The sequence below is a fragment of the Notechis scutatus genome, chromosome 7 (genome assembly GCF_049901735.1).
Source record: "Notechis scutatus isolate UNSWTSFEM ecotype Mainland chromosome 7, rNotScu1.2, whole genome shotgun sequence".
In the NCBI taxonomy this organism is placed as follows: domain Eukaryota; kingdom Metazoa; phylum Chordata; class Lepidosauria; order Squamata; family Elapidae; genus Notechis; species Notechis scutatus.
In genome coordinates, this window is record NC_142015.1 from 840,001 (window position 1) to 860,313 (window position 20,313).

The 20,313-nt window shown below is 51.1% G+C and overlaps 2 protein-coding genes across 2 annotated transcripts in view; both read left to right on the forward strand.

The window, feature by feature from the left end:
- The window catches only part of NPC1L1 (NPC1 like intracellular cholesterol transporter 1), a 19,029-nt gene extending 5,741 nt beyond the window's left edge, over nucleotides 1-13,288 (forward strand). Inside the window, exons 3-18 of the mRNA XM_087969562.1 lie at nucleotides 429-601; nucleotides 1,226-1,354; nucleotides 2,720-2,902; nucleotides 3,144-3,258; nucleotides 3,668-3,795; nucleotides 3,880-4,020; nucleotides 4,548-4,637; nucleotides 5,481-5,671; nucleotides 6,046-6,173; nucleotides 6,291-6,420; nucleotides 6,533-6,588; nucleotides 7,163-7,313; nucleotides 9,060-9,291; nucleotides 10,794-10,907; nucleotides 11,664-11,826; nucleotides 12,777-13,288. Of these exons, the coding sequence (XP_087825688.1) occupies nucleotides 429-601; nucleotides 1,226-1,354; nucleotides 2,720-2,902; nucleotides 3,144-3,258; nucleotides 3,668-3,795; nucleotides 3,880-4,020; nucleotides 4,548-4,637; nucleotides 5,481-5,671; nucleotides 6,046-6,173; nucleotides 6,291-6,420; nucleotides 6,533-6,588; nucleotides 7,163-7,313; nucleotides 9,060-9,291; nucleotides 10,794-10,907; nucleotides 11,664-11,826; nucleotides 12,777-12,937 (2,285 nt within the window). The 3' untranslated portion in view covers nucleotides 12,938-13,288. The remainder of the gene's footprint in view (nucleotides 1-428; nucleotides 602-1,225; nucleotides 1,355-2,719; nucleotides 2,903-3,143; nucleotides 3,259-3,667; nucleotides 3,796-3,879; nucleotides 4,021-4,547; nucleotides 4,638-5,480; nucleotides 5,672-6,045; nucleotides 6,174-6,290; nucleotides 6,421-6,532; nucleotides 6,589-7,162; nucleotides 7,314-9,059; nucleotides 9,292-10,793; nucleotides 10,908-11,663; nucleotides 11,827-12,776) is intronic.
- A 3,199-nt stretch (nucleotides 13,289-16,487) lies between these two features.
- Nucleotides 16,488-18,023, forward strand: MRPS24 (mitochondrial ribosomal protein S24). Its single transcript, XM_026684734.2, has 4 exons — nucleotides 16,488-16,567; nucleotides 16,673-16,753; nucleotides 16,856-16,967; nucleotides 17,536-18,023. Exons 1-4 carry the CDS (start codon nucleotides 16,538-16,540, stop codon nucleotides 17,817-17,819), a joined length of 507 nt encoding a protein of 168 aa, XP_026540519.1. The 5' UTR covers nucleotides 16,488-16,537; the 3' UTR covers nucleotides 17,820-18,023.
- Nucleotides 18,024-20,313: the final 2,290 nt, after the last annotated feature.

Below are 20,313 nucleotides of genomic sequence, written 5' to 3' on the forward strand. Positions count from 1 at the left end.
GCAAAAATAAGAGACAATGGCTCTCAAGTTTTCACATGAATCACACAACAACGGTTGTTTTCTGTGTCAGGGTGTGACGTTTGTGGTCCATCACTAGTTCTGAGCTTAACCCCTAAGAGCTATGAGGTCTTTTCGTGTGAACCATTCTCAAATTGGAATCCGGAAAGGCTGAAAGGAAGCTTGTTTAGAATCAGGGCTAAGGTGGAGTTTGCAACTTATTCTGATGAGAAATGGGAGCCCAGAATTATCCGATCCATGCATTTCCCACTAGACATTTTCCAAACGGACCAGCTGGAACCCAGGGCCTGATTGGGGCCTTGTTGGGCCTTTTTCCCGCTGCCCTGGGGACTCTGGTGGAAGCATCTGTTGGAACTAGCAGGCCCTCCTGCCTCTCCGGCGTTTTGGTGACTTTCTTCTATGCTCGACAGGGTTGGAGTACTCCGAAGCAGAAGCTCTCATCCTCACCTTCTCCTTGAACAACTTTCTCTCCGGCGACCCACATGCCGACTTCGTGCTCTTGTGGGAAGAGCGTTTCCTGGAGGTGGTCCAGGAATTTCAGAAAAATAACTCCGAGAAGTACGCCATCGCCTACATGGCGGAGGTATGAGTGCCCCTGTCCCTCTACTGCTTGGGGGGCTGAATCCAGCTGTAGCGCCAGGCAGCAGCCTTCATGTGGACAAGGGAACCCAGGAGAGGAGATCTGGGCGAAAAGGGTCTAAATGCCGGCATCTAAATTCCAGGTTATGAATACAGTAGAATTCCTTGGGAAAGGCACTTGTATGTTATCTGTGCTTTTGTTTAAACCATTTTAGCTGCCCACCTTATGGCCGACTCTGAGTGGTTCCCAATCAAAAATAGAAACAGCATTAAAAACCACAATAAGACCATAAAGCAATACTTGAGGGAATAACTTTATAAACTGTCGTGTAGCTGCATTTTAGGAAGTCCTGAAGGCTCCCGCTTCTCTTGCTGATAGCCAACTTTTAAAACCACCCGTGTCTGTTGCAGGCAGGGCAGGGCAAATGTGAACAGAGCCTCCTGTTGCCCTTCCGCCTCCCCCTTTCAGAAGAATTGGGCAGTTGGTTTTCATTTACTCAGAACTAACCGAGATGATAAGAAAAGCCCAAAATGCAGGTGTTGTGCTACAAATGCTGAGGCGGCTATCAACTGCTATCTAATTCCCCCCAGCCAATTCAACTCTCCCCTCCTTTTCCTGCGACTGCAGCGCTCCCTGGAGGATGAAGTCAGCCGAAGCACCTGGGAGGACCTCCCCATCTTTGCCATCAGCTACCTGGTCATCTTCATATACATCACGGTGGCCCTGGGAGAATACTCCAGCTGCAGGAACATCCTGGTAGGACGAAAAGACAGCCAGACAGCATGCCAGATCCCCCTACGAGTTCTAGCCTTCCGTCCAGCTTGTGGGTCTGACGGGAGGGAAGGCTGGTCCCAGTTGGTCCAAGGAATAAGAAGAGCTGCCACAGACTCGCGGCTTCTCAGAACTTCCTCCAGATCAGGGTGAAACGTTTGGGTGGGTGGTGAGCCTGGCCTCGCCAAGACGTCTCTTCTGAGAGAGAAGCAGAGGGGGAAACTTTCAGCCGTGCCCGTGGCTGTCCCTCCTGGGCAGAGCAGCGAGAAGTGATGAGCAGGAAAGGTGGGGTACAAGGGAACGTGTGGATGGCCTTCAGGGGGGAGGAAGGAAAGAGATACTCTCCAGGGAAGAACCAGCCAAGAGGAACCCCCCCGGTGGGTGGCTTAATGGTCAGAGGAAGAAACTTAGGAAGGACCTGCCTAATTTATTTATTTTATTTTTATTTTATTTATTTATTTGTAATAGACACGATGGTGCACTTATGCACGGCCCCTTACAGACCTCTTAGGAATGGGGTGAGGTCAAAAGTGGATAGTAGTGGATAGTTTAATCTATCTATCTATCTATCTATCTATCTATCTATCTATCTATCTATCTATCTATCTCACTTCATCTAGATCTATCGATCTATCTGTGGTTATCTGTCTGTCTGTCTATGTATCTATCTGTATGTCTGTGTCTGTCTATCATCTCTTTCTCTCACTTCATCTATCTCTCTATCATCTATCTATCATCTATCCATCTAGCTATCTATCGGTCATTTATTTATTTATTTGATTTGTCAATCGCTTACAAGATAATAGGAATAAGTATAAACATGAGTAAGAATACAGGAAATAGGTACGAATCAATGGGGACAATAGGACAGGGACGGTAGGCACGTTGGTGCGCTTATGCACGCCCCTTGCAGACCTCTTAGGAATGGGGTGAGGTCAATCGTGGATAGTGTGAGGTTAAAAGAATGGGGGGGCGGGTTAGAGGATGTAACAACAGAGTCAGGTAGTGTGTTCCAGGCATTGACCCCTCTGTGGCTGAACCTAAAGGGGTCCAAAGGGGAGGCAGGAAGTCGTTCAGACTTGCAAGATTCTGCTAATGCAGCCTTAGGACCCAGTGGGCTCCACTTCTCTCGGTGGTTTCCAGGCAGGCTGAAAAGGGGTTCCTCCCTGACCCCAGGAAGGGGAGGCTTCAGCCCGCCTGTTGCTCCCCCAACCTGTGGGGACCCCTGGGGCATTTCCTTCCTCATTGCCCGCTTATGCACCAGGCCATTCGGGGTGGGTGGATGGGGAGGAGAAGGTGGGTCTGGTTCCCTGCCGGGGCTGTGGCTTTCCCTCCCCCTCTCCTTTCCAGGTGGATGCCAAGCTGTCTCTTGCCCTGGGTGGCATTTTGGTGGTCCTGGGGGCCGTGCTGTCATCTTTGGGCTTCTACAGCTTCGTAGGGCTGCCCTCGTCCCTCATCATCATTGAAGTGGTGCCCTTCCTGGTCCTGGCGGTTGGCGCTGATAACATCTTCATCTTTGTGCTGGGACACCAGGTGCAAATGCCTCCCCATCCCCCCAAGACGGGTGGGCTCAGAACAGGCCAAAGCTCCTGTTTGGAACTGGGGTGCTGGGAAGAAACGGGGTTCTGGAGAGCCAGGAGCAAGGCCCTTCCTGCTACACCGGACTAAATTGGGGTGGGTGTTGCCCGGCTGAGCCTGGAGCGGCCCCGTCAGGCAGCCTTTCCTCTCTGGCTGGCCTCATCTCTCACCCGCCCCCCGCCTCTGCCATTGCCAGAAATCCCAGCCAGAACCTGGGGAAACCCCAGAGCAGCACCTTGGACGCACTTTGGGCAGCGTGGCCCCCAGCATGCTCCTGTGCAGCCTCTCTGAGGTCATCTGCTTCTTCCTGGGTGAGTGAAGCTGGAGGCTCTTCCCACATCCTGACCCACAGGTGCTATTGCGGGGGGCATTGGGAAGATGCTTTCCGTGCCAGGTTAATGCAACCTTTGAAAAGGTGTGTTTCAGCATTAGGATGTGAGCCAGGAAATAGGTTCGTATTATATGCTGGAAAACCATTCACTAGCCCAACTGTGCAAACCCAGCCAGACTGAAGTGGAGTTGTTGTTGTTGCTATTGTTGGTGTGAGTCTTTGCAACCCCATGGACATGCCAGGCCCTCCTGTCTCCTGGAGTTTGTCCGAGTTCATTGCGTTGAGGATAACTATGTGCAAAATTAAATGTCCCCATTTGAAAGCCTCCTTATCTCACCAGAGCCCCACAAGCGGCCCCTTCCACCTTATCCCTTCCTTTGGCTTTCTAGGGGCCCTGACACCCATGCCTGCGGTCCAGACCTTTGCCCTCTCGGCAGCCCTGGCAGTCTTCTTCGTCTTCCTGCTCCAGATGTCACTCTTTGTGGCATTGATGTCCCTGGATATCCGCAGGCAGAAGGTCAGGCCGGCTGCAGGGCATCTGGGGGCTGGGGGCATCTCTCTCGCAGAGCCCGCCGTGAGCTCTCCATCCCTCTGCCCACAGGCCTCTCGGATGGATCTCTGCTGCTGCGTCCGCGTGCCTGAATGCGAGCCCGTGAAGCCACACGATGGGCTTCTCCGTACATTCATGCGCAAGATCTACACGCCAGCCTTGCTGGGCAGCAGCATCGTCCGAGCTCTGGTGGTGAGTGCCCTGCCTGGGCAGAGTGGCTTGGAAGGGGATCGGGGTGGGGGAGAACAGGGGTGTGTGGGGGGGGAGAGCCAGCTCACTGTCAGGTTTCCGGCAGTTGCCCTAATTAGATTATGAGCCTCGAGCCAAACTTTAAAAACTTCAAAGGATTTATTAGGAGCGAACATGTCGGCATGATCTGTATGTAGCTGATTCTGAGACACGTAATTCACGGTCACCCTTGGCCCTGGTTTTCCCCCCACCCCCCACCCCTCTGGGTGTATCATAATTCACATTCTCCAACAAAACACGTCCATAGCCAAGAGTCATCAATCACCTTCTCCAATTAGAGATTCTGGTAGCTTAGTTATAATCTTTGCAAGATAAGAAGGGAATGCACTTTCGGTTGCAAAATGCTGCACAGCTTTCACATTCCTCCCCCCCCCCCACCTTTCTGTTCATGGCAACCCTGGAACAGGCATAGAAACGTTTTATGCGTTGACACGCCCAGCTTTCCTTCCGGCCCTTCCTCCCATCTCTAGGTGCTGCTCTTCATCCTGCTTTTCTGTGCTGGCATCTACCTGACATTCCACATCGATGTGGGGTTGGAGCAAGAACTGGCGGTGCCCAAGGTGAGCAGAGGACAGTAGTGGCCGATCCAGTAAGCAGCAGAGCCTCATTTCACCCCTGCCCCTGTCAGAAGCCACTCCTGAGAAAACCTGCCTCCCTTCTGAACCCCTTTAAGCAACGACACCTGAGATGCTTTTATGGCGGATGCAGGAAGTTAAGTTAGAAAGGGTGGAAGCCGTACATCTTATTTCAAGGGTGTCCAACTCGATTTCATGGAGGGCCACATCAAGGTTGTTTTTGACCTCGGGAGGACTGCGGGGGGCATGGCCAACTCGACGTCACTTGTGTCGGGGATGCCTGTGGCGGCCCAAGCGCACTTCCAGCGAAAACAGGCTCCCGAGCTCCGTTTTCGTCTGCCAGGGCCTCCTGCAATCCCCTGCCAGTGAAAACGGAGCTCGGGAGGGCTGGATGCCCCATTTTTGCTGGCAGAGAGTTGGAGGAGGCCCTGGCAGCCGAAAACGGATCTCGGGAGCCCGTTTTCACTGGCAGAAGCACTGTGGGCCGGTTCTTCTCTGTTTCCAGAGCGGCCCTGCAGGCCACATCTAAGTATCCCGCAGGCCAGTTCTGGCCCTCTGGCCTTGAGTTTGACACCCCTGTCTTATTTTAAGCAAACCAGCCAAATCACTGGCTAAACATAGAAATGTAGTGCATTTAAACATTAATCTTCCTTCTGGCGTTTGTTCAGGCAGTGGAACCAGTCAGCTAACCTCCCTCTTGGCTGATGGAGCAAAAGGAAGCCCTTCCAGGGAACGGCATTCGCCGACCAGCCCTCCATTCCTGAAACATGTTCAGAAAGGCAGATTAGGTGGCTAAACTTCCCCTTGCTTTTCTCTTTGCTGCTTCAGGACTCGTACATGGTGACGTTCTTCCAGTTTTTCAACCGATATTTTATGGTGGGCGCCCCAACGTACTTTGTTGCCACTGGTGGCTACAACTACAACTCGGTGCCTGGAATGAACGGCATCTGTTCCAGTTCTGGGTGTAATAATAACTCCATGACGCAGACGATCCAAATGGCCACCAAGTTCCCTGAGAAGTAAGCCACTTTGAAGCTGCTTTCAACTCAAAATTAAACTTTTTGCATTATTCCCTGCTATTAAAAAAAAGCACGCTTTGATTTTAATTTTCCATATGAAAGATGCTAATGGTGTTTGAAGCCGAAGTAATCGCCTGGCTATCTAAACGTGGGCCTGTAAGGAGGCAGAGCTATAGAAAGCTGCTCACTCGTGTTTGTGGTTGCCCGGCGTGTCCCAAACTGGAATGGCATCAGATAAAACTCAGGCACCAAAAGCACCTCAGAAATCTCTGCCAAAGTTTTTTCAAGCCGTCTTTGGCTAAGGCTTCTGTCAAGGCCTTAGGAGAAGAGACCCCAAGGCTGACCTAAATCCTGAGCTTTCTTTCTGCTTTCAGGTACTATCTGGCCATTCCTGCTACTTCCTGGGTAGATGACTTCATCGACTGGTTGAACCCCATATCCAGATGTTGCCGCATTTACAAATCTGGCCCTGACAAGGGCAAGTTCTGCCCCTCGACCAGCAGTAAGGAACTCTGCTCAGGGAGGGTGGGAGAAGTTCACCCCATCTCAGGGCAGGTGGCCAAAGGTCTACGGGGCCCTGGGCTGGGCCAGTGTCCAAGAGTTTGTCTCTCTTTGGTAGACTCCCCTGCCTGCGCTTTCAGCAAATGCATGGGCAGCTTCCAAGGCAGCCTCCGGCCAAACAGAGAAGAGTTCAACAAATTCCTGCCCTGGTTCCTCCAAGACATGCCCAACTTCAAGTGTCCCAAGGGGTGAGTGCCACAAATGTAGCTTGGAGGTCTGTTTCCATTCGGCACCGTTTGCCCACGCCGTCCAGAGGTTCATCAGCCTTCCTGGTGCATTCATCTCTTCCTCCCTCTACAGGGGCCTCGGGGCTTATGACACATCGGTACGTCTGGGGTCCGATGGGGAGATCTTGGGTGAGTAGAACCCAGCAATGGAAGGCACTTGTCAGGGTTCCGGTGATTGCCCGAATTAAACAATGAGCCTCGGGCCAAGCTTCAAAAGAATCCAGAAGATTTATTAGGAGCAACATGCCAGCATTAATCTAAATGAAGCCAACTCTGGCATACGTAATTTACATTCACCTGTGACCCTGTTTCCCCCCTCCCCCCTGGGTGTGGCATAAATCAGATTCTCCAATGAAGCATGTTTTCACTGTGCTGGGTGTCATCAATCACGTTCTCCAAGTAAGGATTTTCCTGGGCAGAAGATCCGGTAGCCTGGGCTACAATCTTTGTGAGATAAGTGTTGGAATGTACTTCTGGTTTTAAACTGCTGCCCTGCTCCTTCAGATTTCTTCCGTCCCCTTGTTTATGGCAACTTGAAAACATGCATAGGAATGTTTTACGAGTGGACAGTGCTATCTATGCGGGCCAGCAGGAAACGACCTTGAGTTCTATGTCATCCCGCCTAATTTCAGAGTGGGATTGTGATTTCTGGAGGAAGGCTGGTCTGGGGATGGAACAACATCACACCTCTTGCCTCCAACAGCATCCCGGTTCATGGCCTACCACACCCCGCTGAAGAACTCGCAGGAAAACACGGCAGCGTTGAAGGTGATGCGGCAACTGGCGGCTAACATTACGGCTACTTTGAGGGAAGTTCCCGGCACTGACCCGAACTTCCAGGTCTTCCCTTACACGTACGTTGCGGGAGGAGAAACTTGGCAGACCCGGGGAGGGAGCTGAGGAAGGAAAGGGCTGCCGTGGCCCCCATCGCAGGGCAAGAAGGATCTGGAAGCCATCTACTCTTAAGGGAGCTTCAGGGCTACACATTCCAGCCATGAAATTGCGATTGGGCTTTTGGGTTTTGCTTGGAAGAGTCCAAAGCAGGTTCTCGGCTACCAACATGAACCAGCCAACGGGCATGGCTGCGGGGCGAAGGCCCTGACCCTTAAAGGTCCTGAGCTGCCAAATGGTGGAGAGCCACAGAGGAGGGGAAGGAATGGTGAAGACTGGACTTTGGGCCAGTTGCTTTCTCTCTCTCTCTCTCTCTCTCTCTCTCTCTCCCTCCCTCCCCTCTCTCCTCTCCCTCTCTCCCTCTCTCCTCTCTCCCTCCCTCTCCCTCTCTCTCTCTCTCTCTCCCTCTCTCCCTCCCTCCCTCTCCCTCTCCCTCTCTCTCCCTCCCTCCCTCTCCCTCTCCCTCCCTCTCCCTCTCCTCTCTCTCTCTCTCTCTCCTCTCCTCTCTCTCTCTCTCTCTCTCTCCTCTCTCCCTCTCTCTCTCCAACTGACCTCATGGTGTTGTGATTGTGAGGGAAACTAGGAGGAGGAAGGAGTATTAGATATGTTCGTCACCTTAAGTTCCGTATAAAAATAATAGCAATAGCAATTGCACTTAGACTTATATACCGCTTGATAGTGCTTTACAGCCCTCTCTAAGCAGTTAATAATGCCAGGGTATAAACAAACAAGTAAATAAATTACTATATTGATAGTTTGTATAGAGCCTGTTTCCTGACATGGCCAACCTCCAAGGACTGACCTCAATGCACCATTCTGCCTGGAAGTTCCTAAGAACCAAGCAGGCTGAGATAAGGGGTGATCCAGCTGAGGATGACAGGCCTACAACATCTGGGCAGCTTCAGTCCTTTCCTTTGCAGTATAGTGTCCCTCCTGAGAAAGCACTTCAGTCAGAGCTGGAGAAGCTTCTTCACGAGAAGCGAAACATCTTCAAAGAAAACCCAGAAAGTCCAGTTGCCTCTTGAAAAAATAAAATAAAAGCACCTTTGGGGCAATTCAGATTTAGGGCTCAGCAAGCTGTGGGGAACCATCTTAAAGGGTAGAGAAGACGGTGAGGAGGTGTAACAACCCTCTGAGGTGCCTTGAAGGGCTGTCATGTGGGAGATGGTCAAAGTTATTCCACAAGGCAACAAGAAACAATTTGTTTAAGTTATAAGGAAGTAGATCTTGTTTGGACACCAGGCAAAAGTTTGCCTGACGTTGAACCAAAGGGAAGAAGCCTCGAGAGCTGTGGCACTCTCCTTCCCTGGGGAGTTTAAGTGAGGCAGGATAACAACCTGTCAAGGACACCATAAATATTGTGGTTGAACTGGGTAAGGGGTTAAACTAGACGATCTCTAATCTCCCTTCTCAGGGAAGGGGGTGGGCCTTGGAGTGTTCCCGGAAGGGTCTATGAAAACTCACCAAGGCCAACTCGCCATGGGACAAGAGTTGCACTAATACCAAAGAAAGGGTGGAATAGATTCATTCAAGAAAGGATGCGAAAGGAGGGACAGAATGGAATGGGAAGGGCAAAAATTAGGATAGGTTTAAATTTATTTTAAAGAATGAAATAGAATTGTGAAATTGTTCCGTGGTGAGTGGGCTGTGGCGTGTTGGCCGTAGCAAGGGGTCCCACTCCCTTCCCGGAACCGCTTCTCTTCCCGCAGAATCACCTACGTGTTTTATGAGCAGTACCTGACCATCAGCACCGTTGGCCTCATCAACCTGGCCCTGTGCCTGGTGCCCACCTTCGCCGTCTGCTACATCCTGCTGGGGCTGGACCTGCGCTCGGCCTTCATCAACCTGCTCACCATCATCATGATCATTGTGGACACTGTGGGGGCCATGAAACTTTGGGGAATCTCCTACAACGCCGTCTCCCTCATCAACTTGGTCACAGTGAGCCCCCCTTTCTTTCCTGGGGATGGGCACCACGGCTGTGTGCGGGGGAGGCGGGGGAGGAGAGGGAAGGGGGGGGTGCCCAAGCGCCCCGTGGTCCTGCCAGGTGCGCTTAGCTTTGCCTTCCTGGTGCTTAGGGCTTTTCTGGAGTATCCACCTGCTGCAGGGCCCCCACTGGAGATTTTCTGGAGGTGTAGGGTATCACAAGGAAAAGGCCACTCGGGCGCAGAGGGAGGAGCCCACCTCTCGAAAATGAGAGGAGGGTAGAAGCAGCAGCAGCAGTCTAGGTAGGAAATGGGGCAGAATGGGGCTGTCCTGTGCCTGTTTCCAAGTTGCCCTAAGAAAGAGAGGGAGGGGGAAAAAACCCGAAGGAGCATAGGGCAAATGAGCTCAGAAGCACATTCCAAGCTTATCTCACCAAGATTGTAACTGAGGCAGAACCGGGTAGTCTGGGCTCGAAAATCCTCTATTGAAGAGTGCGACTGATGACCCCCCAGCCTATAAAAGGGTTTCGTTGGACAATCTGAATTATGATGCCCGGGGGTGGTGGTGGAGAAACAGGGTCATAGGTGATTGTAAATTACGTCTCTCAGAGTCAGCTTCCTAGAGGTCATGCCAGCATGTCACTCATAATAAATCTTTTGGGTTTTTGAAGTTTGGCTCCAGGCTCATGATTTAATTAGGGTGATGGCTGGAATCCTGACAGCGGCCTTTAAAAAACTCTGTTTTTTTAAAAGGGAACTGTTTTTATTTACTAGAATTCTGTGGAAGCTTCTTGGGTGTCGGAGAGGATCCCTTCTGGGGCAGGAAAGGCAGCGCTCAAACCGATGCATGATTATTATTATTTGGACTTTTTTATTGTCTCAAAGCTGCAAACAAGGCTGAGCATCACTTTTCTTACAGTCTGCAAAGATTCTACTTCTCTGCCCTCCAGGACTTTCCTGCATCTGCAGCTGCTGGGAGGTCCTGAGCAGTTCCTGCTAGGCCAAATTCCGGTCCCGTTTGGTTCCCCGAGTCACCGTCTTTCGTGCAGAGAGTGAAATAGTTAGCTTTTCCTTCCACGTTCACTTTTTTTTTACTTTTACCCTGAACTTATCCCACCTCCTCTTTTGTCTTGGTATGTGTGATGTTTTGCCTGCCCCTTTGAGGTTTTCCAGCCTTGACTTTTCTATGTGCTGCCAAAAAATTAGAAATAGAACAATAAAGGAAGAGGATGAAAAGGAACCTCAGTGGTCTTCTAGTCCAGCCCCTGCTCAGGTAGGAGACCCTATACCAGGGGTCTCCAACCTTGGACACTTTAAGACTTGTGGGAGTTGAAGTCCACAAGTCTTAAAGTGGCCAAGGATGGAGACCCCTGCCCTCTACCATTCCAGGCAAATGAATGTCCAATCTTTTCTTGAAAGGCTCCCACACAAAATATCGACAATACTCTTGCGTGGGTGAACAACAACGGCAGGTGCATCAAGTGTTCTTTCACTGCTAATTGCTCCACTCTCCTGCAGGCCGTGGGCATCTCTGTGGAATTTGTCTCTCACATCACCCTCTCGTTCGCTATGAGCAAACAACCAACCAAAGTAGAACGCTCCCGAGAAGCCACAATCAACATGGGAAGCGCGGTAAGGAGGAGGCAAAAACGGGGCCAAGAAAGGCGGGTGGAGGGAGGTGTGTGCCACAAACGGCATACTGCGGGCACTGGTTTTATTTGGAGTTATCCTATTGGTACAGACTGGTGAAAACCAACTTTGAGACTTCCCCTGGTTTTCACCTCATTAAAAAGTAAAAGTTTCCCCTTTCCCCCCAAACAATAAGTCACATTGTCCAATCTGGGTGCTGGCCGGTAACCTGGTTACTTCTCTCCTCCTCCTCTCTCCAGCCAGCTGTTGGGATGTCCTTGGTTCTCAGGAGAAATTATTTTGTTTTGGCTACAAAAGCCCAGCTATCTCTATTCCCCACCCTCCATATCCCTCAGCTCCAGGGTGGCAACACTGAAGCCTGAAAAATGGCCTCAGTGAGACCCGCTTCAGGGTTGACAGGCGCCCCCCCCTTAATTGAAAAAGAGGTCCTGCAAAGAAAAGAAATCACAAAGAGGTTAGCTAAGGTTCAGTCTAGCCTCCTCTTCCTCCACCTGGAGGTCCCTTAGGTTTCTACTTCCCAATTGTCCAGTTGGCCATGAGATCAATCAATGGGACTCTCACTTCTCAGCCCGTGGGGTCGGCCGTTGCTCCCATTACCTGTGGTGCTGGTGAGGTGATCTCAGTTCTGCCGTTCCAATGTTCTCCAGGGCGAGGGACTTCTTGCCTCGAAATTCCCAGGAGCAGCCCTGATCTTCACCACCCCAGGGCTGCCCAGGTGTGACGCTTCCCTTCTTGCAGGTGTTTGCTGGTGTGGCAATGACCAACTTGCCAGGCATCGTGGTCCTGGCATTTGCCAAGGCTCAAATAATCCAGGTCTTCTTCTTCCGCCTGAACCTCATCATCACCCTCTTAGGGATGCTGCACGGCCTGGTGTTTCTGCCTGTCATCCTCAGCTACTTCGGTAAGCCTCTGCTCCGCGTTCCCCGGTTCCTTTGGCTTCTCTGCCCTGCGGAAGCTAAGGAGGCCCTCCACCCTCAACGGGTGGCGGCTGCAGGCTTGCTGGAAGGGTGTCCTCTGTGGTCCGTTTGGAACTTTCCTCCTGGCTCCAAAATCAGAAGCAGGAAAGAATGTTATAGGTGTGGTTGCACTGCACGTTACAGTAAAAAAATGGAAATGCCTCCCTCTTAGGCAATGGCTGTGTGTGTGTTTGTGTGTGCGTGTGCATGTGCAGAGGCGCTGAGGAAAGGGGGAGCGTTGCTAGGGTGTAGCAGAGGGAGGGCTTCTTCCCTGAAGGAAGGCAGAATCCAAGAGGCTGCCCTGAGTCTATCCACCCTGGAAAAGGAGGTGACCCAGTCTGCCCAGTAAGGGTTAGGAAGTTTTTTTTTTAACTCAGCAGCATTCCGCCTTCTTGTAACCCTTTCATGATTTGGTGCCTGAGACCCTCCAGCAAAGGAGGAGAAAGACATAAGGCATTTTTTTTTATCCCGTTATCCGAGTTGGGAAATTATAATGGGATGTGTAAAATAACCTTGAGGAGGAAGAAGAAGAAGAAGAAAAAGAGAAGGACGTAATGTGAGAAAACATCTTGCATTTGACCTCTTCAGTTAACCAGGCAGGGAGGAGGGAGGCACACTCAGATTCTGTTCTTGTCACCGTACAATAAAGGTGGTTTCTAGAATTCACAGCTCTGGCATCTGTCTGGTGTCTGTTCAAAGAGCTGAGAGGAATGCTGCTGAAAAGGACGACAGGTGGGAGGCTCCTGCTCAGCGTCTCTTTGTCTCACCTGGGCAGCTTCAACCTGACTGATGTTGAACTCATGAAACCCAGGGGCTCCAAGCCCTCCAGAGATATATCCCACCCAAGAGGGTCTTTCTGTGCTCCATCTTCCTAACTCTCCTCCTCTCCTCCCAGGGCCTTCGGTCCGTCAAGGGACGCCAGAGCTGCAGCCAAGAACGGAGACCCCCTCCGTCCCTTTGGAAGGCAAAGGAGCTCCTAGCAATGACCAGACCTCTCCAAACAACCACAGCCAAGATCCAGCCCCAAGCCCCGAACCAAACAACACGGGCCTCTAGAAGTCTCCAGGCCTGTCTGCAGGGCAGAAACTTTGGCCAGCGGCTGGCCCAGTCAGTAGCCAGCCTGAGCAGAATGGAGCAGGGGCGGTGAGGAGAAGACAACGGCTCTCCCTGCTTTCCATTGCAACACGCGTGGAGCTGGCTTCACACATCGCGCTAAGCCACTGGACAACTTATTTGCGGCTTAGAAGGCTGTGTTATCCTAGCCAGTTGTGCCACTTCCACCAACAAATCCTGGTTAAAGCAAGTTGGTGAGATGTGATGCAGCTGGCCGCGAGTAGACACATCGTGCTAAGCCATGGTTTAAAAACAGACTGCTTAATAAAGCTACAACTCGTTGGGCTCACATGACATGCTAAGCCACATCTGTGTGTGCAAGTGTGTGTGTGTGTGTGCATGCATGCCCTGTCGAGGAAGCCTCGACTCCCGGTGACTGCTTCTTCCTCCTCGGACTGAGAGAGAAGCCGCCCCAGCCGGCTTCCTGCCCCAATCTCAACCCTTCAAGGTACATCAGATTCGGAAACCAGGGCTGGGTTAGTCAGTACTACTATTATTACAAAGCAGAATCTTCCTTTGGTAGCAGAATCTTTCAAGACTGAATGTGCCTCCCCCTTCCTCCCTTTAGGGCAGGAGTGTCAGGCTTGATTTCATTGAGGGCTGCATCTGCTATGCTAGACCTTGGGAGGAGGGCAGGAGGAGTGTGTGGCCAGCTCAGCATCACTCGTGTCAGGGGCGCCTGTGGTGGCACTCTGCCAGCGAAAAAGGGCTCCCAAGCTCCGTTTCCGGCTGCGATCGCCTCCTGCAATCCTCTGCCAATAAGAACTGAGCGTACGGCCGTCTTGAGCTCCCTTTTCAGTGGCACAGGCACCACGGGCCGGTCCTTTGCTGTTTCCAGGGCAGCTTCACGAGCCAGATCTAAGCACCATGTGGGCCAAATCCGGGCCTAGGACCTTGAGTCTGACCCCCTTGCTTTAGGGGGAGGGAGGATATGAAGTAGCGAAAGACCCGCCTGAAACATTTTCTCATTCTTTCCCCAACTCGGGTCTCTCTTATCTGACCATTACCTTGGTAGCAGCTTTCCCTCTTGCCACTACAAATGGAGGACTAGTACTCACAGTCTCCTGGTTCTACCCTGGTGCCTTGACCCCTACACCAACCTGGCTCTCATGCCACATTTTGCTTAATGTATCTGAACCCAGAGGAGCTGGCCAAAGAAACGGTGACAGGTGTATATCTAACACAGCAGATACCCCCCCAAAAGACCCTTCAGAATCTTCTATCTGTATCTGTTTGATATTGTACGAATTTAGTTTCCATCCAGAATGGGGAAACTTTGTCTGAAACACTAATCAACTAAGGAGATCAGGCAAAAAATCTAAACCTGGCAACCAAACCTTAGCTCAGAAGTCGGTTACAACTGGACAGACTTTGGGTTTCTCCTCACAATTCTTGGTCCCCAAAAGTCTCGACCAGGGACAGTTGTGGATACCTGGTTAATGCTCAGCTCTTCAGGGTTGGACTTACCTTTTCTATTGTCACCCTGAGTTCCATAGACAAAGGTAAGAACAGCTGCCAGGTTAAAAATGAGATGTGTTCTCAAGTGTGCCTTAAAATCAAATTTCCAACGTTAAGTTGGAACTTATGACTAGAAAACTGCTGAAAACAGGCTGCATATTAAAAACATAGTTTCATGAAAATCTTGCCTAGCTCCAGCGGTGTGTGGACTCGAAGACAGAGAATGCTATCTGCCATTTTTACTAATTGCCAGCCCATTTATAAGTACGAGTTGTCTGTAAAGCAGATGTTCTTAACCCAGAGGCTGCCTGTGTAATAAATAATCCCTAAATTATTTGCACCAAGACAAATTCCTTGTGTGTCCAATTGCACCTGTCCAATAAAGAATTATGTTCTATTAATTAAATGGTATTTTCTTGGGAGGAATTTTTGACCTTACTAATAAAACAAGAAGGAAGTTTCTGGATCAAAATCTGACTCCTGTCGCTGAAGCTACTTCCTCTCCTGTATCAGAATCGGCTTCTAGTTTTATTCATTGATCCTGCGGGATGGTTTAAGATTTACCTGACCCTTCTCAGTAGTGTTAAATATGTCTGTCACTCAAATAAAATGGAAAACAGTTATATTGTTTAATATTTCAATTCCTGATCTATACTGATGGGGATGGAGGGAGAGCAGTCCTCAAAAACATTTTTAAAGTGTTTTGTTTCTCTCATTCACTGATGAAATACCAATAGCTTTAACATGAATTATTTGTTCCTTATTTTTTATCTTCATCTTTCACCAAAATATCGCACAAGGTGGCTGACAATACAATTTATAGCGTTGTCCTTAAGATATTAATTTATTTACTATATTTAATCACAATTTTATTTGTTCTGAGCACTGTGAAACCAAACAAGGACAATACAAGTGATGTGAATGTAACAAATGCAGAACAGCTCAATCAAGAGGGTCAGAAACTCATTCAAGGTGAGTTTTGTGGGGGCTACCATTGCCGCCATGAAGGCTCAGCAGGTCTTCCTGTTAGAAGGCCTCTCCGGATGTCTGTGTGCCCTCATATAGCCATACAAGGTGCTATATAAGGAATATCCAGCATGCTTGAATTGAGCCTGGAAGCTAACAGATAGCTAGTCAAGTGATCTTAGGATCATTGGTATTGTTGTCCCATCAGCATCCTGGTTGCTGTCTTCTGGACTAACTGGAGTTTCCAGGTTCTCCCCACTGAACATTTTGCTAGAGTTCTGCAGTGCAGCTATCAGGGCTTGAGTTACCTTCACCAAGGCATCTCAGTTAAGACTTACACACCGCTTCACAGGGCTTTTTCCAGCCCTCTCTAAGCAATTGACAGAGTCAGCCTCTGGCCCCCAACAATCTGGGTCCTCATTTTACAGGCCTCAGAAGGATGGGAGGCTGAGTCGACCTTGAGCCGGTCAGGATCGAACTGCCGGTAGTGGGCAGTCAGCAGAAGCAGCCCTAAGCTTTTGCTGCCTTCTGATTCTAAGCCTTGGGGGCTCTGGTGCAAGGGGTGGAAGTTCATCGGAAGGGAATTCAGCCTGGAAATAAGGAGGGATTTTTCCAATCAATCAATGAGCTGGAAGGGACCTCGGAGGTCTTCTAGTCGAACCTCCTGCTCAAGCAGGAGACTCTAGAGCAGGGGGTCTCCAAAGCTGGCTGGGGAATTCTGGGACTTGAAGTCCTCCAGGCTTAAAGTTGCCAAGGTTGGAGACCCCTGCTCTAGAGTCTAGTCTAGACCATTTCAATCAATCAATCAATCGATCGATCGATCGATCGATTTCCCTACAGTGAAAGCAAATCGATGGGCCAACTCGCTTCCCGGAGTTGTGGGCGCCCCATCGCTGGAGGCTTTCAAGAGCAGATCCGAGCGGGGTGGGGGTAGACTAGAAGACCTCCAAGGTCCCCTTCCCGCTCTAATCTGAATTTGAAAATTTGAATCGGAGGCGCGCGGCGGAAGCCGGAAAGGGCGGGGCGTTCTCCGGGCCGGGGACGGAACTTCCGGCAGGGGCCCTAGCGCGACCCCTGGCGGCCAGGAGGAGGCGGCGCAATTCCGGCCTGCAGGCTCCCATGGCGGCGGCGTGGCTGAGGGGCGCAGAGGCGAGTGGTGGTTGGGGGAGGCGCCGGGAGGTGGGGGGTGCTCGTTGCGGGGAGGTGGGGGGCGCTCTGCGCATGCCCATTCCTGACCGCGCGCTTTCTCCTCAGGCCTCCGCGCGGGCCCTGAGGGGCGCCTGGGGGCCGCTGGGCGCGGGCCGTGGCTTCCGGAGCAGCGCCGCCCTGGAGAAGGTAAGGGGGGGAGGCCTCCTCCGCGCGGGGCTCCTGCGGCTGGGGGCGGGGGTGGGTGGGTGGGAGCCGCCTGGCCCACGCGCGCCCCGCTCTCCCTTGCAGTGCCAAGCGGGCCGCGTCCGGCCTCGGAAGGGGAACCATCCGGTGACCTACCAGGAGGCCCACCCGCCCCACTACATCGGCCACCGCAAGGGGTGGCTCTCCCTGCACACCGGTGAGCCTCGCCCCGGGGGTGGGTGGGGGAGCTGGGGACCCAGAAAGGGGAGAGCCCCCCCCCGAGATCGCCCTTTATCTAGCAGGAGTTTTGGGGAGGGGCTGGAAAGGGGAGGAACAAAAAGGGCTGCAGCTGCAACCACCCAATTATGGAGCCAGGGGATGCTGGGAAAAATAGGGGCTGCAGCCTGGAGGTCAAAGGGGCTTTTCTGAAAAAGCAAAGCATTGATTGGATGTTTTAAATCAGGGGTGTCCAACCTTGGCCACTTTAAGACTTGTGGACTTCAACTCCCAGAATTCCTCAGCCAGCAAAGCTGGCTGAGGAATTCTGGGAGTTGAAGTCCACAAGTCTTAAAGTGGCCAAGGTTGGACACCCCTGTTTTAAATGAAAGGGCGGCCGCAGCCAGGCTCTGCCCCTGGACCTCTGCCAGGTCCTTTCCCTCTTCCAGGGTCCGAGCGGCTGGAGCAACGAACGGCCCCTGCCCGGCTCAGCCCCAATCCCTCCAATCCCATGGCGAGAACAAGAGAAACCAAAACAGGCTCCGGGCCTCCTTGTTCTGCTCCTGCAGGAAACCTGGATGGGGAGACCGATGCAGCGGAGCGCACGCTGGAGGACGTCTTCATCCGCAAGTTCATCTTGGGCACCTTCCATGGCTGCCTGGCGGATGAGATCGTGCTGAAGCGCCGGGCCAACGTGGTGATCATCTGCGCCATCCTCCTCCAGAGTCTCCCCCCCCATAAGATTTACTTCCTGGTGGGCTACACGGAGGTGCTGCTTTCCTTCTTCTACAAGTGTCCCGTTAAGATAGAGCTGCAGACCATATCGGAGAGGATCATTTACAAACACCTCTAATCCTGGCTGAGCTTGGCGTAGGAAGATGCTCCATACTGGACCCAGCGGGGATTTCTTGCTTCTCTTTGTCCTGGAACAGGCTGGTGTTTTCCAGACACGGGCGTCTCCTCCAGAGACTGGGAAATAGATGGAAGCACCCAGAGATAGGAGAAATCTTGTCGATTATTAGATTGCTGAAATGCAAACAAGGAATATTTGTCCCTATTTGTGGCTCTTCCCAGATCTTTTGTCTCTTTAGCTATTACAACCTTGGTCTCTGTAGCAATTGAAAACAATTTCACTTTGCTTTGTTGAAAGGGGGCGGGGGGGGGGGAACCTCTAGATTGAGGTTGCATATAGCCTGCAGGTTGCCACCCCAGGGCAAGTGGGGGTGGGTGAGTTCCTGCTAAACAGAAGGTGAAAAAGCTGGACTATGTTTCCTTTCTTCACGGACTGCAGAGCAAGTGCTTCAGTTCAGGAAGGAACCTATCCGGTAAAAAGGAAGGTTGTGAGGCAGACAAACAAAATGGCACCAAAGTTCAGGCTAGATTCTTTTCAGGCAAATGGCCAGAATTAAGCTCTGGAGTAAGCTGGCTGTGAAGTTTATGAACCTTAGCTTCAGACAACCAGTGCAGGATGGCCTGAGATGGTAGAGATGGAACGACAGTATGAGAGGTACCTTGGGGACAAAACGGGGCAAAACAAAGCACCCTGGGAAAATTCTTCCTTCTGTTCTGGAGAAGATAACCTGTTCCACATACTTCCCTTTAGATACATCTGGGAGATAAAGTATTCACACATTGGCAAGTGGTAAAAATGGGATGAACAAGTTCCCGGCAGTCCACATCCACCCAGGCATGACAAGAAGGACAGCTTGAACCCCAAGGTGATTTTCTGTATAGAGAGTGTCTGGGGAAACATGATTTCTGCCCACAAACTGTCATGTTTAACAGGGCTGAGTAATTGGCAAAATTCATGATGGACCAGTGCTATCCAAGTGTCGCAGCAGTTTCATTTTGTCTAAAAACAAGTAACCCAAAAGAGCCAATCCTGGTTAAACCACCAGGGAAATCTCAGGACTATAAACCAGATTGGGAATTGGGCAAAGAGAGCAGGAGCAAATCTCTCTTCCTGGACTTGTCTAGAAATTCAGCTTGACTTGAAGAGACGGCTTTTTTTATAGAATAGCGAAGGGATGTCTCTCCAGGAAGTCTTCTTTCCCTTCGAAGTACTTCTGCTGCTAGGGGTGTGTGTCAGCTGAGCCCCAATTCCGAAAGCCAGGTCCCTGGCCTTGGGGAAATGGCCATGAAAGTAGTTTGCTTGCCTGAGTCCCCCCCCCGCTGAAAGGAGGTTGGAAAAAGAGCCGTGCCCCTTGGCCGTCTCTTCCACCTTGTGCTCAGTGCAAGTTGTGTACCCAGTGACTGCCCGTGGGCCAGGCGTGAACTTGGACAGGGAGGAGGGAAGACTCCGGCCGTGTTTTTGCCAGCACAAGCTCCTTGGGATTGGAATGCCCTCCTCTTTGAGGTCAGTCCAGCCTAGCTTGGTAACGGCAGTTTCTTTTCTTCCTGGAAATGAGGATGGTTGTAAAGTGGAAGTTCACCGTTTTGACTCGAAACACAAATTCATTGAAAAGACTCATCAGGCGTGTGTCCTTAACTGAATGACTGAATTGACCTGTCTTGGGAGTTTGCACAAGATTGCCGCTATTTTTTAATCCAAGGTTAATGGTAATCCAGTTTAGCATGTACCGCTTTGCTGAGCCAGCATTCATGGATGCGGCTGATGTCATCCAGTATAAAGTAACTCTGTAAGGTCATCCTGTGACACGGGATGTTGCAAGTAACGCTCACCAGGAAAGGTTATGGCGGCAGAGATTTCTGATGAGCTGCACTGAAGAGGGGCCACTCAAACCTCCTCTCTGAACTCTGATTCTGCTTTATAAGACAGGGCACGGGGTTCCTGGCGCTGCCAGTTGTACAAAACTAATGATGCAAGCAGAGAAACGCACATGGCCCATCTCCAGCTTCCTAATGGTTTTAACTTTGCCCTTCAGAAACAGAGTCCAAAGCTTAGAAGCCCCCAGGAAGCTAAGCTGGGTGGTGGGAGTGAATATTACTGGCCTTAACCCAGATAGTATTTATCTTGGCTGTATTTCTTTCCATCAGGTGTGAACCGGTTAGGATAAAACGCCAATGCAATGTGTGGCCAAGAAGGCCAGATTCGCAGTTACACGTTGTGTCATGAGTGGAAGGTTGAAATTGGCTGCTGAGGTTCTGGATGTAATCCTTGCAACCGAGTGACCCTCTGTTTCTTCTGGCCGCTGGCCATCTGTTTTCCCAACCTGGCTGTTCCGATTCATAAAGCGGGTGCTGAAGAGGCCCAGTTGTTTTCCTCGGTGGTGGTGTGGTGGTGTCTGGAGCACTTCCTAGGGAGTGCACTGTTTGCTTTGTTGGTTTATGCCTAAACGTTGTGTTTAGAACCCTTTTTGCCAAATAACATCCACGGGAGTAATTTG

Bases quoted from the DNA above. Each gene is read 5' to 3' on its own strand.
- MRPS24 (XM_026684734.2), top strand. From the start codon at position 16,538: ATGGCGGCGGCGTGGCTGAGGGGCGCAGAG. The intron at 16,568-16,672 runs GCGAGTGGTGGT...CTTTCTCCTCAG, and splicing joins CGTGGCTGAGGGGCGCAGAG to GCCTCCGCGCGGGCCCTGAG. The intron at 16,754-16,855 runs GTAAGGGGGGGA...TCTCCCTTGCAG, and splicing joins GCAGCGCCGCCCTGGAGAAG to TGCCAAGCGGGCCGCGTCCG.